General features: G+C 57.3%; 1 protein-coding gene across 5 annotated transcripts; it reads left to right on the top strand.

Moving 5' to 3' along the window:
- The first annotated feature begins 30 nt into the window (after window positions 1-30).
- Window positions 31-16,932, top strand: PLD3 (phospholipase D family member 3). Of its 5 annotated transcripts, none has more exons than XM_043534565.1 (13): window positions 37-183; window positions 694-2,643; window positions 4,919-5,098; window positions 8,147-8,212; window positions 9,106-9,254; window positions 9,609-9,792; window positions 10,697-10,817; window positions 11,597-11,724; window positions 12,578-12,778; window positions 13,028-13,167; window positions 13,744-13,909; window positions 14,793-14,892; window positions 16,007-16,932. In XM_043534565.1, the coding sequence occupies exons 2-13, from the start codon at window positions 2,422-2,424 to the stop codon at window positions 16,204-16,206; spliced, it is 1,857 nt and encodes a 618-aa protein (XP_043390500.1). In that variant the 5' UTR covers window positions 37-183; window positions 694-2,421; the 3' UTR covers window positions 16,207-16,932. The 5 variants fall into 5 exon arrangements, with proteins under 5 accessions (XP_043390503.1, XP_043390500.1, XP_043390504.1 ...); XM_043534569.1 differs by having other exon boundaries at window positions 38-183; window positions 694-822; window positions 4,919-5,005; XM_043534568.1 differs by lacking the exon at window positions 694-2,643 and having other exon boundaries at window positions 31-183; window positions 4,919-5,005.
- The last annotated feature ends 316 nt before the right edge of the window (window positions 16,933-17,248 follow it).

Below are 17,248 nucleotides of genomic sequence, written 5' to 3'. Positions count from 1 at the left end.
GGGTTTCCGGGCCCGGGCCGGGGACCCCGCCCGCAGCAGGGGCAGGCTGGAGGGCGGGCGAGGCTCCACCCCTGGGCGGGGGAAGGCCGCTGCCTCCTCTCCAGGGCCCGGGCTTCGACCTGCTGCGGGCCGGGCGGCGAGGGGCCGCGGCCGGAGGGAGCGTGGGAACCGCTGCTCCTGCAGGTAGGTGGGGCGGCGGGGCCTTGGCAGCGGGGGGCCTTGTGGGTAAGGCCCAAAGGACCATTCTGGGGGGGGCTCGGGAGGCAAACCCTGCAGGGCCTGAGTCCCTGGTGCCCTGCACCTTGGGTCCTCAGTTCCACCCGTGCAAAGAGGGGTCAGCATGCCAGGCGTGGCGGGAGACGAGGGGCAGCCCACCCAGGGCAGGAGCCTGGCACGCTGCCCACTCCGGCTGGCTCCCGGGCCCAGCTCCGGCATCGAACCCCTGCAGCTATTGCTCCCCCAGGAAACACACAGCTGGACTCCTGCCACCGGCCCCCCCATCCCTGGGCCGCGGAGACGGTGAACCCCGAGGGAACAGCTAACCTGCCAGGAACACGCCTGGCCTGTCGCTGGCGCCTGTCAAATAGGCCAGGGCGAGGACCGGACGCTGCTCTCCTGTCCTGGATAAACCACGAATCAGAGCAGCAGAAAGTTCAGCAAAGCCACCGGGGATTTTCATCTGTCCCTCTGCAGCCCGGACGTAGGAGACCCTGAATCCTGGAAGCTGCAGACTTGGTAGAGCAACCGACCCGTCTAGAGCCGTGAAGCCACCTGGCTGTCGTGGGACCTGCCCCAGCTCCATGGAGAGCCGTGTTGGTGTCGGCGGGCGCTGAACCAGGCCCCCAGCACCCGGTGCCTGTGGGGTATGGTAGCCGACTGTACGGCATGTTCCTGTAAACCGGACACGCTGTGTTGATATGAACTCACCCTGACACGGCATTTTCGGGACAGGGAAATCTTGCAACAGTAACAACCCGCCCTGGTGCTCATGGAATCCGTGTGTTCTGTGTTTCTTCAGGACCTGAATCAGAGAAGTGGAAACAGAGCATCAGATCCTCAGCTGTGTAAATCAGCAGCGCTCCGCTGAAATCCAGGGAGCGACCTCAGTTTGTGCCAGCCGAGTGAATTATTCTTAGGAACCGGCTGGTGCCTCTTGGGGAAAGTCACCAGCTGTTCATTCAGTGTTGGCTTTGGAGAGGTAGGGTTCCCTAGTGGCTAGAGCAGCGGACCAGGAGCCAGGAATCTCGGGGTCTGTTCCTAGCTCTGAGAGTGAAGGGTGGTCTAGTGCTTAGGAAGACGGACTGGGGGCTGCCAGGATACCTGGGTTGTAGTCTTGGTCTGCCACTTCTTGATAACTCACTTCAGCTAATCCAGAGAGACCAGGTGGGTGAGGTCAGATCATTTATTGGACCACGTTCTGTTGGGGAGAGCAGTGAGCTTTCAAGCCACCCAGAAGTTGGTCCAATAAAAGCTATTACCTCCCCCCCTTGTCTCTGTCATACCCTGGGACCCACACGGCTGCAACTACACTGTATTAACCAAGGCCATTTAGCTTCTTCTGCTGAGCCCATCATCATGGTATCTGACGACCTTACAGGTTTATTAACATGACTATCAGGCGGCCTGTCTCTCTTTGCTCTCTCCTCTCTGCCTCAGTTTTCCCGGTTGTGAAATGGGGACAAGGCTAGTCAGTGCATGCCAGTGAGGGCAGCTGGAGGCTGGCTGGGAAGACACGTTGGGGACGGTTAGTAAAGCAGGTTGGGGACGTGCCAGGCTGTTGGAGGGCCAAGGAGCCGAGCGTGTTTCCTCTCAGTCGTTCTGTAGGAAGTTTTGCAAGAGAACAGGTTCAGCAGGATCTTTGCTGGGCTCTCGTCCCATTCTGGAGGCAAAGTCCCGCCAGGCCTGCCAGGGCACAGCCACCAGGGCAGGGCGCCAGGCTGCACAGATGGAGATCTACGTTCCCCAGGCCCCTAGAGACCTTGCGCTCAATGGCTACCTTGGCCAGCCCCAGCTTCTCTCCTCGGCTCCCCGGGACAGAGGCCGTGGGCCAGCCGTGTGTAGATTTTGCGGGAGGGGCTGGCAGAGTGGAGCGGGGGGAGTGGGGATGGAGAGAGAATGAAAAGGAGTAAGAGAGCGAGCGGGGGATACGCTGAGGAGAAATGGCCACAAACCCGGAGAGACGGAGCTGAGCGCGTCAGCACCGGGGCAAGGAGACCGGGTCGTTCCACGGGGCTAAGGACTCGCTGCAGTGAGGGAATTCCACGGCTGGGTACTACAGGGAGCAGCACTGGGATTTATTAGGGCAGCGCCCAGGAGCCACAGCCCTGGAGCAGGCCCCCGCTGGGCCAGGCACTGAACAAACACACCCAGAAAATGGTCCCTGCCCCAAACTGCTGACAAGCATTAGACACAGGTCAGCGGATGGAGACCGACCGACCCACGGGGGAGCACAGGAAACCAGGAGACTGTTTCAATCGGCCTGAGGGGCCGGGGCCTCGGCCCACCAGCGGCCTGACTGCTGTGAAGGCGTCCCGGCAAAGGAGTGCTTCCCGGCGGGTGCAGGAGAACGAGGAGGGAGCTGGGCCGATGTTTCTGGGCGCGCCTCCCCAGTACAAGGGGCAGCAGCAGAGAAAGCACAAAGGGGCAAGTCTGCACATTTAACAAGTTGGAGATGGAGGCTGGGGGTCGGGGCTGATGGGAGCCAGGAGTCGGCATCTAACGAGTGAGGAGAGGTAGGGTGGGGATAGTCCAAGGAGAGCCCTGAAAGCAAAGACCCGCAAAGGGAGGGTGATGTAGTCAAAGCCACAGGCTGGACAATCTCTTGGCAGCCACGCTCTGAACAGGCGTGGGGGGGAAGATTGCACGGGCCAAGGCCAGAGAGAAGGAGTTTGCGGCAATCCAGCCGCAATGAGGAAGGCCTGGCTGAGAGGGTTAGCTGTGCGGATGGAGAGGAGAGGCCAGATCGTGGAGATGTCCTGCAGAAAGAGTGGGCAAAGTTTCGATCTAGCCTGGACGTGAGGACCTAGGGAGAGGCCCAAGTCAAAGGGGATGCCCAGGTTAGGAGCCGGAGTGACAGGCATCATGGTGGGGTTGTCCACGTGAGCAAGAACGGGGGTAACAGGGAGGACTTGGACGGGGAAGTGAAGAGCGGTTTTAGCCACGCGGAGCTTGCTCTGCCAGCTGGACCTCCACGAGGAGACCTCACAGAGACAGGCTGAGATTTCAGTTTGGACAGAAGGCGAGAGGTAGTCAGTGAGACGGTAGCTGAACTGAGGTGTGTAGATGAGATGGCCCAGAGATAAGGTGTAAAGGGAGAAGAAACGGGGACCCAGGACAGAGCTCTGTGGAAACCCCACAGGAAGTTGGAGGAGGGGGTGGATCCAGGACGGGACAGAGTCTCTGAAGTCAAGGGGGGACAAGATTTCCAGAAGAGCAGGGCTGATGGTGTGAAAGGCAAAGAGGACAAGGATGGAGCACTGGGTCTGATCTGGGCTAGCAAGGGGTCATTAGAGACTTTGCCACCACCTTTGCGTGGGGGCGGTGGAAATGGCTTTCCTGACCTCTGCAGGCGAGCGTCACAGCCCTGAACGTGCTACCTGGCCACTCCTGCAGTGAAACCTCCTTCCTGCTTTCTTATTGCCCAAGTCCCCAGCTAGCAAGACACATGACAGCCTCCCCCCTGCCGGTGTCTCCAGCCTTGTGACCCACGACGCACGCCCTTGTGACATCCAGCCCAGAAGCCACGAGGCCTGGGGCAGGGAGGGCAATGCCTGGGCGGGAATTCGGCACCCTGCGATTCCTGGGGCAAACCGGAGAGGTGGGGGAGGTGCTCAGCGCCCATGCTCTGTGCCCGCCGCAGGAGTGGCTGGGTCAGAAAACCACGTCCTGCTGCGTACGCTGGGCGTGCGAGGAGAGAAGAACCTGGGGACGGGCAGCCGGGAGAGGAGGGGCCGCTCGCTAGTGAGGGAAGCAGTATGTGTCGGGGCTGAACGGCCGGGGGTGCAGGGAATGGCGAGGCAGGTCGATGGGGGTGGGCGGGGATGGATAGCCCAGTGACTTTTTCCTAATTTCAGGCCCACCCAGACTTTATAGGCCACAGCCTCGGCTGGGCACGTCTTAACTTCACAGGAGCGGAACCGCTGACTCTAGCTGAGGCCTCTGGCTTTAAAGCCCGATCCGAACGCCGCGGGTCCTGGGTTTGGGTTCTGCCTAGGGGAGCGTGTGACTAACTCAACCTGGCAGCGTGCTAGCGGGTGCCTGCTCGGGCCCTCCCAGCTGGCTCGGGGGCTCAGAGGCCGGGGCTAGGAAAACTAGGAAAGTGCGTGTGTTACTGAGTGACTCACCCGGGACAAAGGAGAGCAGGCCAGGGGCTTCACGGGCAGGAAGAAAGGTTCCCAGACCGCGGCAAGCACAGCGCAGCCGGGAACTGCCCACGGTTCTGCTCAGAGCCACAGCTGCTGTCATGGCACAGACCCAGGTTACTGCCCAGCGCTAGCAGCCAGCCCTGTTCGCTGGGGTGCCATCCTGTGTCACCCAGGGACAGACATCTGTAGAGGGGCCCTGAGCTCCAGGCCCCAGCGCAGCTGTCCCCCATTTCCCCCCGGCGCTCACAGAGCAGCCACAGAAAGGCCAGCCCAGGCCGGAGTGCCGAATCCGTAGCGCTAAGGAGGATGTGGAAGGGAGAAAGAAACCAGCTGTGGTTCTGGCTCGCAGGGGGAGTTGGCAGTGCACGCCCCTCTCACTGGTGAGCGGATCACGTTTGCCCTGGAATCGCGGAGAGAATCCATGTGGCGGTCACAGGGTTACTCACCTTCTCGAGTATAATCCAGCAGGACCCGATTCTGATCTCACTCCCGCTGGCTTAAGTGAGGTGTAACTCCAGTGAAATCATGTTCTGCTCCCGTTTGGCCTTTCCCAGGTTTGCTGGTTTGTTCTCCTGCTGCGTGACTCCACCCTGGCCCTACGAGGTTCTGGGAAAATGAAGCCCTCTGTGACCCCCAACAAGGTCTGCCTTAGAAATGGACACGAACGCTGCGTCTCCTCCTTGGACCCTGCCGTTGGCTGCACTCGGGACGGTCCCAAGTCTGTGTGGGCTCCGGTGAGAATGTCCTGGGGTCTCCTTATCCTGTTCTTTGTATACACGCGTGAGGGTTGGGAGATGCTGAGCCCCAACGTACGTCCCTCGGTCTGCGATTAACCCAGGAGGAGCCTGGCAGATGCCTGAGGGCTGCCGTGCCCTAGGATTCTGCAGCAACATTACCCTGCTTCAGCGTTTTACTGAACAGGGCTGTGCTGGTGCTCTGGCCGGAGGCAGCTCTGAGGCCTGGAGCAGCCAGGGGTCATGGAGTAGACGCATCTACACGGCCTGAATCTGGCTTGCTCTCAGCCCTCCGTAGAACAGGGCATCCACATGCATTCAAAGGTCCAGCCAGGGGTAATGGCTGGGACGGAGGCAGCTGGGCCTGGGCCAGGGTCGAAGCGAAGAGGCAGGGCCCAAGATGAGGTCTGCAGCAGCAGCAAGCCGGGGTCGGCTTTGCTGCTCGGGAACTTCTGCTTTACCCGGCTAGCGCGGCTGAATTGGGCAGCCCCAGGGTGACATCGCTCTGCTCTCTTTGGCCACGCCGTGCCTCGCCCTCCAGTAGCTGGTGGACATCACTTCGCTGAGCTCCCCAGAGGCAACGTGGTGCATCAGTTACCCAGGTTCCCACAAGCCTGGGTTCTAGACCCCCAGACCCTTACAAAAGGGGCCAGTGGCCAAATTCCCAGCAAAATAGCAGCACTGAGATTTGAGCTGAGGAGATCATTTTGCCAGATACCCTTAATGCAGGGATGGGCAAAGTACGGCCCAGGGCCACATCTGGCCCTCCAGACATTTTAATCTGGCCCTTGAGCTCCCGCCGGGGAACAGGGTCCAGGGCTTGCCCCGCTCCAGCTGGGGAGTGGGCTTGGGGGCTTGCTCCACTCCGTGAGGCTCCCAGAAGCAGCGGCATGTCCCCCCTCCAGCTCCTACATGTAGGGCAGCCAGGCGGCTCCCCACACTCCCCCTGCCCCAAGCACTGCCCCCGCAGCTCCCATTAGCCAGGAACCGCAGCCAATGGGAGCTGCAGGGGTGGCGCCTGTGGACAGGGCAGTGTGCGGAGCTGGAGAGGGGACATGCCACTACTTCTGGGAGCTGCTTAAGGTAAGCGCCGCCTGGAGCCTGCACCCCTGCCCCCCTACCCTGATCCCCCTCCCACCCTCCGAACACCTCTGTCCCGGCCCACAGCAACCTCCTGCACTCCTAACCCCCCAGCCCCATCCCAGAGCCCACACCTCCAGCCGGAGCCCTTCTCCCAACCCCCTGCCCCAGCCCGGAGCCCCAGCCTGCACTCTGAACTCCTAATTTCTGGCCCCACCCCAGAGCCCACACCCCCAGCCAGAGTCCTCTCGCCCTCCTGCACCCCAACCCCGAATTTTGTGAGCATTCATGGGCCGCCATACAATTTCCATAGCCAGATGTGGCCCTTGGACCAAAAAGTTTGCCCATCCCTGCCCTTAATGTTTGGCTGTGATAGTAAAATGCTCACTCAAAGGCCCGGGAGGCCTTGCTCTGGAATCTTCCCTCAGCTGAACCTGCACAGAGCCCCTGGGTTAGGTTCTCCCTGAGAGCATCTGGGACACTAAAACCCAACAGTGGAAAAAACCGACAGAGGAAGGCAAAGGTTACAAGGCAAAATGTGAACGCGCTTTATTCTTTTCAGCCACTGCCAGGCCAGGCTTGTGATTGCAATTAGTCCCCAAAGCAAACGGGCTGTTTCCATACTGTGACAAAGCTCTGTCCTTGTCTCCGTGGGTCCCGCGTTTCCTGGCGGATTTCGCTAGCCTCAGAGGCTCACTGTGACCCTCAGCGTAACCCTTCTCTCTCTAGAGACAAGGGTCACAGTCTACTGAGCCATTTTCATCATAAGCCAGTGAGGGAGGTGAGGAAAAGTTATCCTCCCTTGCACAGTCGCTGTTGTCTCCCAGTCTCGATGATTAATCGGGGGAGGGGGAGAAGGGGGGAGCCTGGGCCCACCCTCTATTCCGGGCTCCAGCCCAGGGACCCTAATAGTATCACTATGTTAGCTGACCTTTTAGAAACCTGACACGTACAATTCCCTGGGCTACTTCCCCCACCGCAGCCCCCACTTCCTCAAGCTCCACTTCACCCTTACCTCAGGGCCTCCTTCCTTGTGCCCGATATGGTGTGTACTGCTCAGCCTCTCCAACAGCACAACTTCCTCCCACAGCTCCTGACGTGCACACCCACCTGACTGACTGGGAGGCTTTTACCTAGTTTCAGCCAGCCCCAGCTAGGTGTCCTAGCGTTCTCCCTGCCTTCTGGAAAGTTCTTAATTGGCCCCAGGTGTCTTAATTGACCTGGAGCAGCTGCCATTTCACTTATCCTGGTACCAGGGATTTGTTTAGCCTGGAGCCAATATATCTATCTCCCACAACTTTTCTATAGCTATCGGGCCTTGCCCCATCACAATACAAAGTCACTGGTGTATGGGGTCCTTTGAATTGCAGAACTGTCTTTCTTCTCCCTTGGACCTGAAAGGAAACAGAATCCTCTGTTTCCCCATCATTTTACACACCACATTCTGCTCTCAGTGAAATGAGTGAGATAGGTGCGCTCCTCGTAAAGCGAATCAGACCAGTGGTTCGATTTGCACCAAAGAGATGTACTGTGCAGTGTTTACATAGCAACTCACCACAGGCCATCTGCACCAAAGTACAGACCTCTCCCGCTTGAGCTAAAGAGTGACTTCTTCAGGCAGCAGCAGCCGTAGGCTCTTGTCCTCTGTGGACCAGCCACTTTACAAGCATCAGGCAAAACCCCAAGGACGCCAAGGACTGCAGGATATGATCTAATAATGCATGGCAACTTGGGAGGAGCTATGGCCCAGACGCACAAAAGTATTTAGTCAGGCTCCTAACTTCCACTGAAACCACTGAAAGCTAGGAACCTGACTACTTGTGTTCATCGGGGCCTGTCTCCACCCACACACACAGACCACACCCTGCATGCCCCCACTGCACAAGGTGCATCCAGTCTGCAGGGGAGATTTCAAAGCTCCGTTGTTTCAGATACTGCATACAGCTGTCTTTGCTTGTCCCCTCACAGCTGGACGCTCTAGAGAGCCGGGAAGAGCTCCTGCCATCTGAGCAGCCAAACCGGCTTTCCCACAAGGTAAGCTGTCTCCCATGGGCTGAGCTAAGCCAGAAAACCACGGAGTCAGCAGGGCGGAACGGCCCCATAAAGGAAGCGCTTGTTCTGCATTCCCCTTGTCACGCTGGGCTGGTTCTGCTTATGTTTGCATCACACTGCCGGGGGTGGTTTTAAGAGGCGTGAAGCTCACAGCTTGTGTTCGCTGAGAACTGCCAGAGCAGAGGAGACTTACGAGTCACTTCCAGAACTAGCACCACGACCACAGCCCCCACTCGCCATTCACACCGGATCTGCACTGGAGCGACTCTCTTTGGCCAGATCCGCAGCTGGTGTAGATCAGCAGAGTTCCATTGACTTTGGTGCAGCAACTGCCAACTGAGAATCAGGCCCCCTTGGCTTCAGGGGACTTACTCCCAATTTACACCTGCGTAAGTGGGCACAGAATCACGTCCAGTGTGTTCTCCGGATTCCACTGCACCTGTCTATGATCCGCTGAGAAGGTGTCTTGTGTCAGTCAGACTTGGCTACACCTGGGCATGAGGGCGGAGGAATGAGTGCCTGGGATCAGAGGGCCTGATTCTTCTCTTACTTACACTGCGGTCAACCAGGAGTAACTTTAATAAAGACATTAGAGACACACCAGTTTTACACTGGTGTGAGACCAGAACTATGCTCTTTGGGTCTAACCATTGTCTTCTTGTGCGGTCATTGACACCCGTGCAAACAGTGTATGGGGTGCAAAATGCTCTCTGATGCAGTAGCATTTCACACCCATTTTGCACTCGTGTAAATGGCTGCACAGGCACGGGGCAAAGGCGAATCAGGCCCAGGCTTTGGCTCTTCAGCTGATTGTCTCAAACCTGCGTGTGTTGCTGCCTGCCCGTCTCCATTTCGTTCTCTCTTTCCGCCCCCAGTACTCCCGCTGTGCCCTGCCGGCCGTGATCCTGGTGGGCATGCTCTTGGCCGGGGTTCTCACTTGTCTCTTCGTTTTTCCGTTCGGTTCCCCTCTGGAAAGAGGGAACGTTGGGCAGGATCCGGACAACACGTGCAGTGACCCTTGCAGGTGCGTGAATATTGTAAGCATGGGCTTTTTAACTATTGTACGTCAGGGCGCCTCGGCCTTTGCTCACTAGCAATCCCCAGCCATCTGCTCCGTTTCTCCCGTGGCGTGCGCTGCCAGAATACTGCGCCGCCTATCCCAGTATCCTTCGCACCCACGCATTGATGTTCTCAGAACAGGCCCAGTTCACTGTCGTCCTATACTTTGCGCAGTCATGTACACACCAGTGCAACACACCACCCTTGTGCCTCACCCCACTTTGCACGGCTGTAAGTGACGGCAGGAGGCACAGGGCCGTGATGAACTGGGCCCAACTTGTGACAGTTCAGAGGTTAGCAGTGCTGTCGTCCCTGCTAGGATTGTGCTGGTGGAAAGCATCCCCGAAGGAATGGTGTATGAAGACAACAGCACGGTGAACCCATCCACATTTCAGGCCTGGAGGAATCTGATCAGAGGTGCTAAGAGCAGCTTGGACATCGCATCTTTCTATTGGACCCTGACAAACGACGACACACACACTCAGGAAGCCACGGCTGACCAAGTAAATAGCAAAAGCTGAATTAGGGGCTGGATCCTGCCAGGGCCTGATCCCGCCTCGGGCTCCCAGCCTGGAGCCCACCTGCTGAAGTCAGTGGAACTGCTCCCCTGCTCAGCGGGAGGCACACGTGCTTTGGTGGACGGGGCCAGAACGCTCCTCGGCCCGCAGGGCTGGCACCAACGCGACGACATTGTATTGTAACGTACAGGAATACGCTGTACTGATCCAACTGCATCTGCGCCGATTTCACTCCATCACTTCCAAACCGGCCTGTAGGAGAGTGCCGAGACTCTTCTTGGTACCGCCGGATTCATTCCCTCTGCCACCACTGTGTCAATGCGAGTGAAACGCACAGGAGCCAGCTGTCGGTCTGCTGGGGCAGAAAACCGCAGTCGAATCAGCTAAATCCACCCCCAAATTAGCGTCTAATTACCCAGCCAGTAACGGCTTCCTCTTCCCAGGCCGTCAAGGGAGCCAGTTAGGGAAGGCTGTTGAGTGGAACATTGATTCGCCGGAGCTTGAGCCTCCTTTTGCAAAGCCTCTTTCATGGCTTTGGTTAGATCAGAGCGGGTCATGTTGGCTCGGACTCTGGTAGAGAAAAAACCCAGGGCGAGACTGGAAGGAGATGCAGTGAGTCCGCCTCTCCCACACAGGGAGCACCGTGAGCTGCGAAGGCAGAATTAGCTTGAGCAACCCCAATGCATAGCCTCTGCCCCATGCAGAGTGGCTGGCACATGTCAGAGGTGAAGTTCCCCTCATCAGTGTGATCCCCATGGGGCTGTATATATAGGCACAGGCATGTCGCCATATGAATCATGCCCACTTTGATCTGGTGAGGAGGCAGCATTGGCAGAGAGTCCCTCCTCTGGACTTACTGGCATTTTTAATTCCTTTTTTTAAAAACCAGGGTGAAGAAATCCTGGCAGAACTGCTGCAGTTACCCCAGCGAGGCGTCTCGGTGAGAATCGCAGTCAGCAGCCCGTCCTCGAAGCAGCCCCTGGACGACCTCCAAGCGCTGGAGCAGAGCGGTAAGATTCCTGAGTGCCGGGGGCCCAACCTGAGACCCCCAATGGGGCCTGATTTCCAGAAAGAGCTGAGTACCTGCCCTCTGAAAATCAGGCCCCTTCGTGGTGTTACACTTTGGGGACCCAAAATTCAATAAGCATTTTTGAGTATCTTGGTTGTTCTGACACCAAAGCAGCCCGCGTAGCCCCATCAGTGTAAGGGACCGAGGCGTAGGCGGTCTGGCCTCACGGTCATCGCTGGGCTGAGGTCTGCCCACCAGGACAGGAGTTGGAGGAATCACAAGGCTGGATCCCATAAACAAGAGTCAAGGTCAGAGTCAGGCCGGGGTCGAAGACCGGAGATCGCGGACGAGGGCACTGCAGCAGGCGAAGGCCCATGTGGTTGCCCAGACAGGTTCCTGGGCTAGCCCCTGGGATTCAGTAGGGGCACGTGGCCAATCAGAGAGCCGCAGGGTACTGTCACTCAGGGTCTCTTGGGCGGTACTTCTTGCAGCACCGCAGACCCAGGTTCTAGTCCCCGAGTCCTTACAGTCAGCGCCCAGGACCAGCCCTCTGATAACGAACCACTGGGCACCACCTGGCCATGTCACGAGAGGCTCTGCGGTAAGACACCCGGGGAATCAGGAAACGGCTCGCCAGGGCCCCCTCTGGCCGGTTTCTCCCCGCTCGATCCACTGTCGCCTGTGCGGCTCTCCAAAGGGACCGTCCCGCTCGGCACAGAGGGAAGACCCGATTCCGGGACCCTGGCCGTGAAAGAGCTCCATGTCCTTGACACACCCTAGGGGCTGCTGTCCGCAAAGTCGACATGCGCAGGCTGACGGACGGGGTGCTGCACACCAAGTTCTGGATCGTTGACAAGACCCACGTCTACCTTGGCAGCGCGAACATGGACTGGCGCTCCCTCACCCAGGTAAACACCTCCGAGGGGCCAGGGGGCCTTCGCCCGAGCTGGGGTGCTACGTACGCTTGTCCCTTTGACTGCCTGTTCTGCTGGCCTGCGGGGGCAGGTGCCGGGCGGGCTCTTAGCTGGGACTGAGGCGGGGCCGGTTCTGGGGTGTAGGGAAAGCTGAGGGAGTGTCGCTTAGTGCGGAGAGTAGGAACTGGAAGCCAGGACTCCTGGGCCGTGGTCCCAGCTCTGTTACTGACTTGGGCCCCAGTCTGGCAATGAGCGGCACGGAGGCTGACCCCATCCCCATACAGACCCCACTGATGTCAATGGCCATGGTAGGAGTCCAGCCACACGGACCTCACTGCTGAACTGGGGCATTGGTCTCGAACATCTAGGATTCTTCATGCCCAAGCCTGCAGTGGATGGGAATCCTGGCGGCTGTCGAAGACCCTTCCTCAGGAAAATTGAAGCATCTCCGTAGCAAAGTGCCCGGGCTCAAGGTCAGACCTGCCCCCCTGGAGAGAGGCCGTGTAGCCTCATGAAAATGTTATTTCCAGGGCTGGGGCCAGGATTTCAAATCCCCAGGAGCAGCTTGGACTGGTTCCAGCATCACTTTGATTGGCTGTTCTGGGGGTGTCAAAATGAGCCCATGCCTCGTGCCAGCAGAGACACTGGCAAGGCCAGCGCTGTCGCTCAGATTCTTTGGGGTGCCAATAAAAGAGAGATTAGCTAGAGAGAAAGTGGGGGGAGGCGTCCCCAGAGGCCCTGAAACCTCCAGCCAAAGAAATACGTGACTTGCACAACCACAGCGCTGGGAGTTCCTCACGCCAACCGGCTGCACGTGACGGAGGGTTCTGTGCTGCTTGCCTTGCAGGTGAAGGAGCTGGGTGCAGCTGTCTACAACTGCAGCTGCTTGGCCAAGGACTTAGGGAAGATATTTGAAGCCTATTGGGTTCTGGGGGTGCCGGACGCCTCCATTCCATCACCCTGGCCGGCCAATTACTCCACCACATACAACAAGGAGACGCCTCTGGAGGTGCAGCTGAACGGGACGGACGCCGGCGTGTACCTTTCTGTAAGTCGAGGCACATCAGGGTAACCCTCTTCTGCTCCTTCTTACTGGTTTCATGTAGGATTTGCCGTAACCGAACAGACCTTGTTCTGGTCAGTTAGCTTGCCTCCTGCAGTGGCCAGTACATGCTGCTTCAAAGTGAGTTAAACCCCGCCGTGTTGCACCTGACCAGTCAGGCAGTGCTGCATATGGAAGGAAAATTTCCTTCCCGGCTGTACAGCCGTCAGCTTGACCCCTCTGTGCTGTGCCCAGAGCTCCCCGCCAGCCTTGTGTGCCGAGGGACGGACGGAGGACCTCCACGCACTGCTCAGCATCATCGACGCCGCCAGCCAGTTCGTGCACATCGCCGTGATGAGCTACCTGCCGACCATGGAGTTCTCGCACCCCCGGAGGTAATGCCTCAGCGGCCCGTTGCGAAGCAGCTCTCAGGCCGAGCCCGCTCTGGGCACAGGGCTGTGCTGAGTTCGCTGCGCAGTGTGTGCCCGTGGAGATGAGCTGTGTCCGAGTTGAATTCAGTAACGAGGGCAGGGGGGTGTTATCCTCGTCCTTTAAGGCTCTACCCACCTCCACTGCCCGTCTCTCAGCCTTTGTTTCCTCCTGGGCTCTATGTGCTGCTCAGACTTCTCCCTTTAACACTCCTGTGCCTGCTGCCGATCCGCTCCGTGCCTTTTTCCCACCACGCTCCCTCCTGGGAGCTGCTAGGATTGCTCAGAGTAAAACCCTAGGCCCCGTTTTCAAAAGGGACCCGTGGTTTTAGCAGCCCAAATTGAGATGCCCTAAAGGGACCCGATCTTCAACAGATGCCGTTTCTTTCAGGCATCACACATGGGGCACTCAAAATTTACTAGTTCATTCTGAAAATTCAGGCCAATATATTTGAAAAAGTTACTTTAAAAGGACCCCGGGCAGCCACCACTGTAGCTAGTAACTCAGAGAGGCACCTGGGCAAGCCTTGTTTGTTTCCCCAGGTATTGGCCAACTATTGATAATCATCTCAGGAAAGCAGCCTACGAAAGGCAAGTCCATATTCGACTGCTGATTGGCTGCTGGGAGCACTCCAAGCCAGCCATGTTTCCTTTCCTGAAATCTCTGGCTGCCATGCAGGACAATGGGACGCACTACAGTGTGGAAGTGGTGAGTAATGCTCCGATTCGCACAGCAGCAGGGGTCAGGAATCCTGGAGTTCAGATCTTGCCTCTTACACTCATTCCCCTTTTTGTGGCTTTTGGCAAGTCACTAAAGCCCTGATCCAGCAAAGCACTTAAGCCCACAGTTAAAGCTAACATGTGTAGTCCTGAGCTCCATTGAGACTGCTCCTGTCTGGACTGGTTTCCTCATCTATAGGATGCTGGAGCATTTGCCTGAAAGATTTCTCCAGGATCGTATTTGTGGTAGGAGACCAGCTGGATCCAAAGGGCCTTGCTGAGGCTAAAGGGACCATTGTTCCTCATTCCCCAAGCCATGAAATCAGCCCGGCCATGTCCAACTAGGAACCTTGCTGAACACTCAGTGCTGCTTCTGAGCAAGGTTCTCTGGGGAAATCGGCTGCACACGCCCAGCTGGGAGTGCCTGTCCCGGAAGCAGCTGTGAGGGGAGCCCACCTTCCAGGGAAAACAGCAGAGAAATTGGCGGTGGCAAGCCCCGGTCAGTGCTGTGGCTAGGAGTCGGTTTGGGGTAGATCTGCTCAGTCTGTTCCGGAGCAGCCGGATTCTTGGGTGTTGCTGCACCAGAGGCACATGGATCAAATTGTAAGGGTTGATTCGCTCCTGTTGCCCGTGCATTGTGCCGCCATGGATACCAGCACAAAGAGCGGGCAAGGTGGGCGCATTTTACATTCCCTCTGTACATGGTGCAGGGGCCAGAGAATTGGGACCTAGGGCTTTGTCCACCTAGGCCTGGTCTCCTAACACAGGCTATGGGTTCAGAGCGACTCTTTCCATGGCCGCTGTTTGCGGTGCACTGATGCATTAGGACACTCATTCTGTGGGGTCTTTGTTTTCCTCCCTTCCATCTGAAGAGACTCTTCACGGTTCCAGTCAATGAAACACAAGCTGAGATCCCCTATGCAAGAGTCAACCACAATAAGTACATGGTCACCGACAAGGTGGCCTATATCGGTGAGTAGAGCCCGAAGGATCGAACTGCCACTGCTGACCCCTCCCTACCGACACTATTAAATATGTCCTGTATCCTTCCTCCTTGGCTCACTGACAAACCGTCTCCCCGCACACCGGATAATATAGTTAAATAACCCAGAGCGCGGGAGAGCCCGGGAGCTCTAGGCGGGCAAAGGCCGTGATGTGTCCAGCCAAGATTTGACAGGAGATGGGGAGGCAGCGCGGCACGCACGCTCCGACTGCCTGCAGAGGAGACCACCCTTGCATGGCCGGTGGCAGGAAGAAGGTGAATCTAGCTGGCCCCGGGGAACGAGGAGGGGGGCAGAGCGAGAGGCACGCCAGCAGTACGATTCTCAGCTACTCCGCTCCTGCATGCGGGGAGAGACCCTTAAAATGGTGTCAGTTTGCAGGGGCCTAAGTCTGCTCTCATTTACTTTCTGCTTCTCAGAGCCTCTGGGGAGCAGAGACTAGCCCGGGCGCTGTGCACTCTGCCCGCACTCCGAGGCCAGGGGCTGAGACCGGCCGGGGCAGACGCCTTACACCAGCCCCACCCCAGCTGGGATGGCACCCGCACAAAGAGGGCTGCTCAGGGGCCCTTCCCACTCGCTTTAAGGCTCTTTTACACACTGCCAGAATGGTTTAAAGGGGCCTTTGTGTGAGTGAGACTCGGGCCCAGGGGCTGTAGGGTCAGGACAGCTGGAACAAGGTCGTGAAGGAGTTTAACTGTAAAGTAGGCAGCTTTCAACTCAAGCCTGAAACACACAAGGAGCCAGCAGAGGGGCCTGCACATGGCAGGTCTGCTCCCCGTCAGTGCACATGGGAGAACAGCAACTGCACGCGGTGATGCTGGACTCCGGGGGGCCGCTAGGACTCCGGGGGGGGGGAAGGCGTGTTCTTAGTAAGGACAAGAGGAAAGGGAGACCTGGCTGAGAATTGCAGGCTGGTGGCATACCCAGGAAATGCTGGGGCAGGCTGCACACCCAGAAGAGATTCTTCGGGCTTGCCTGGGTTGGTAGAACAGAAGTGTCCGATATGGGAGAGCCCAGGGCTGCCAGGGTCATGACGGCGTTTGGGCCGGCAGGTGCAATAAGCTCTCTCCTCCTTCTCCCTGAAGGTACCTCCAACTGGTCAGGAGACTATTTTGTCAGAACTGCAGGATCTGCGCTTGTGGTGAACCAGTGCGACGCAAACGCCCAGGGCGAGCCCACAGTGCAGGAACAACTCCAGGCTGTGTTCGAACGGGACTGGAACTCCCAATACAGCAGGGACATCAGCACCTTGGGCCAGTGGGAAAACATCTGCAGAGGTCACTAGGAGGCTACGCCGCTGAGGACTGACGGAAGGAAATCCTGGCAACACAGAACGACCTGGCTACAGCACGTCAAGAATACACGTCAGGGCAACATGGCCACCCCAGCACTGCAAACATGGTGGGGTTGACATGTCCCTTCCAGAGCCTGAAATATCCGGAGTCACCTGGTTTCTTGCTAACCCATTTGGTTTATCTGCAATGGCATTCGTCATTTTTTGAGCCCTGGTGTCTCTCTGGAACACAAGGTCACCCCACCTTCAAACACTAACAGCTGAGCCAGGCCATGAATTGACATGATCTTCCGAAAATTCATTGCAAGGCAGGGATCTGTAGCATGGTCTTGCAAGGAACAAGGAAAGCATTAACTCAATAGCTGAAAACTTTAGGGGGAGAACAGCAGATAGGCTTGAATAAAGTCACCAGCTATGGAGCTGCAGGTCACAACACTCAGGTAAAGGTTGAGTTCCATTTTGTACTCAAAGCAGGGATGCAGCATCTTTATAGTGTCAGAAAAATGCAGAGTGCCCTCCTCAAACGTACCGTATTTCCTCTCTGAGCGCAGAATGACTCGAGGCTCTGTTGGAAGCAATAGGTTGTAATGAAGCAAAATGATTAACACCTGGATCTAAGTATGGTGATTAGATAGGCTACAGAGAGGCATCCGATGAAGTGAGCTGTAGCTTACGAAAGCTTATGCTCAAATAAATTTGTTAGTCTCTAAGGTGCCAGAAGTCCTCCTTTTCTTTTTGCAGATACAGACTAACACGGCTGCTACTCTGAAACCAGAGAGGTTCAGGTAACTCTTAGCTGGGCCCATTGTGATATCGGGGTAACTCCACCTTTCCTGTCCAGCTAGTTTGCAGCCGGGAGACTGAGTCATATTAGGGGGGCTGGAGAAGTGCCAAAAACCACACAAGTTGGTCCCATAAAAGCTATTATCTCACCCACCTTATCTGGCTAATATCCTGGGACCGACCCGGCTACCACAACCCTGCATGCAGCGTTCTTGCTGGCAGGTTCCTTGGCCCAATGGTCACTGCTCTT

This window comes from Chelonia mydas, chromosome 23 (genome assembly GCF_015237465.2).
Source record: "Chelonia mydas isolate rCheMyd1 chromosome 23, rCheMyd1.pri.v2, whole genome shotgun sequence".
NCBI classification, from domain to species: domain Eukaryota; kingdom Metazoa; phylum Chordata; order Testudines; family Cheloniidae; genus Chelonia; species Chelonia mydas.
Note: the sequence above shows the minus strand (reverse complement) of the source record. Positions and strands in the feature narration are given on the sequence as shown.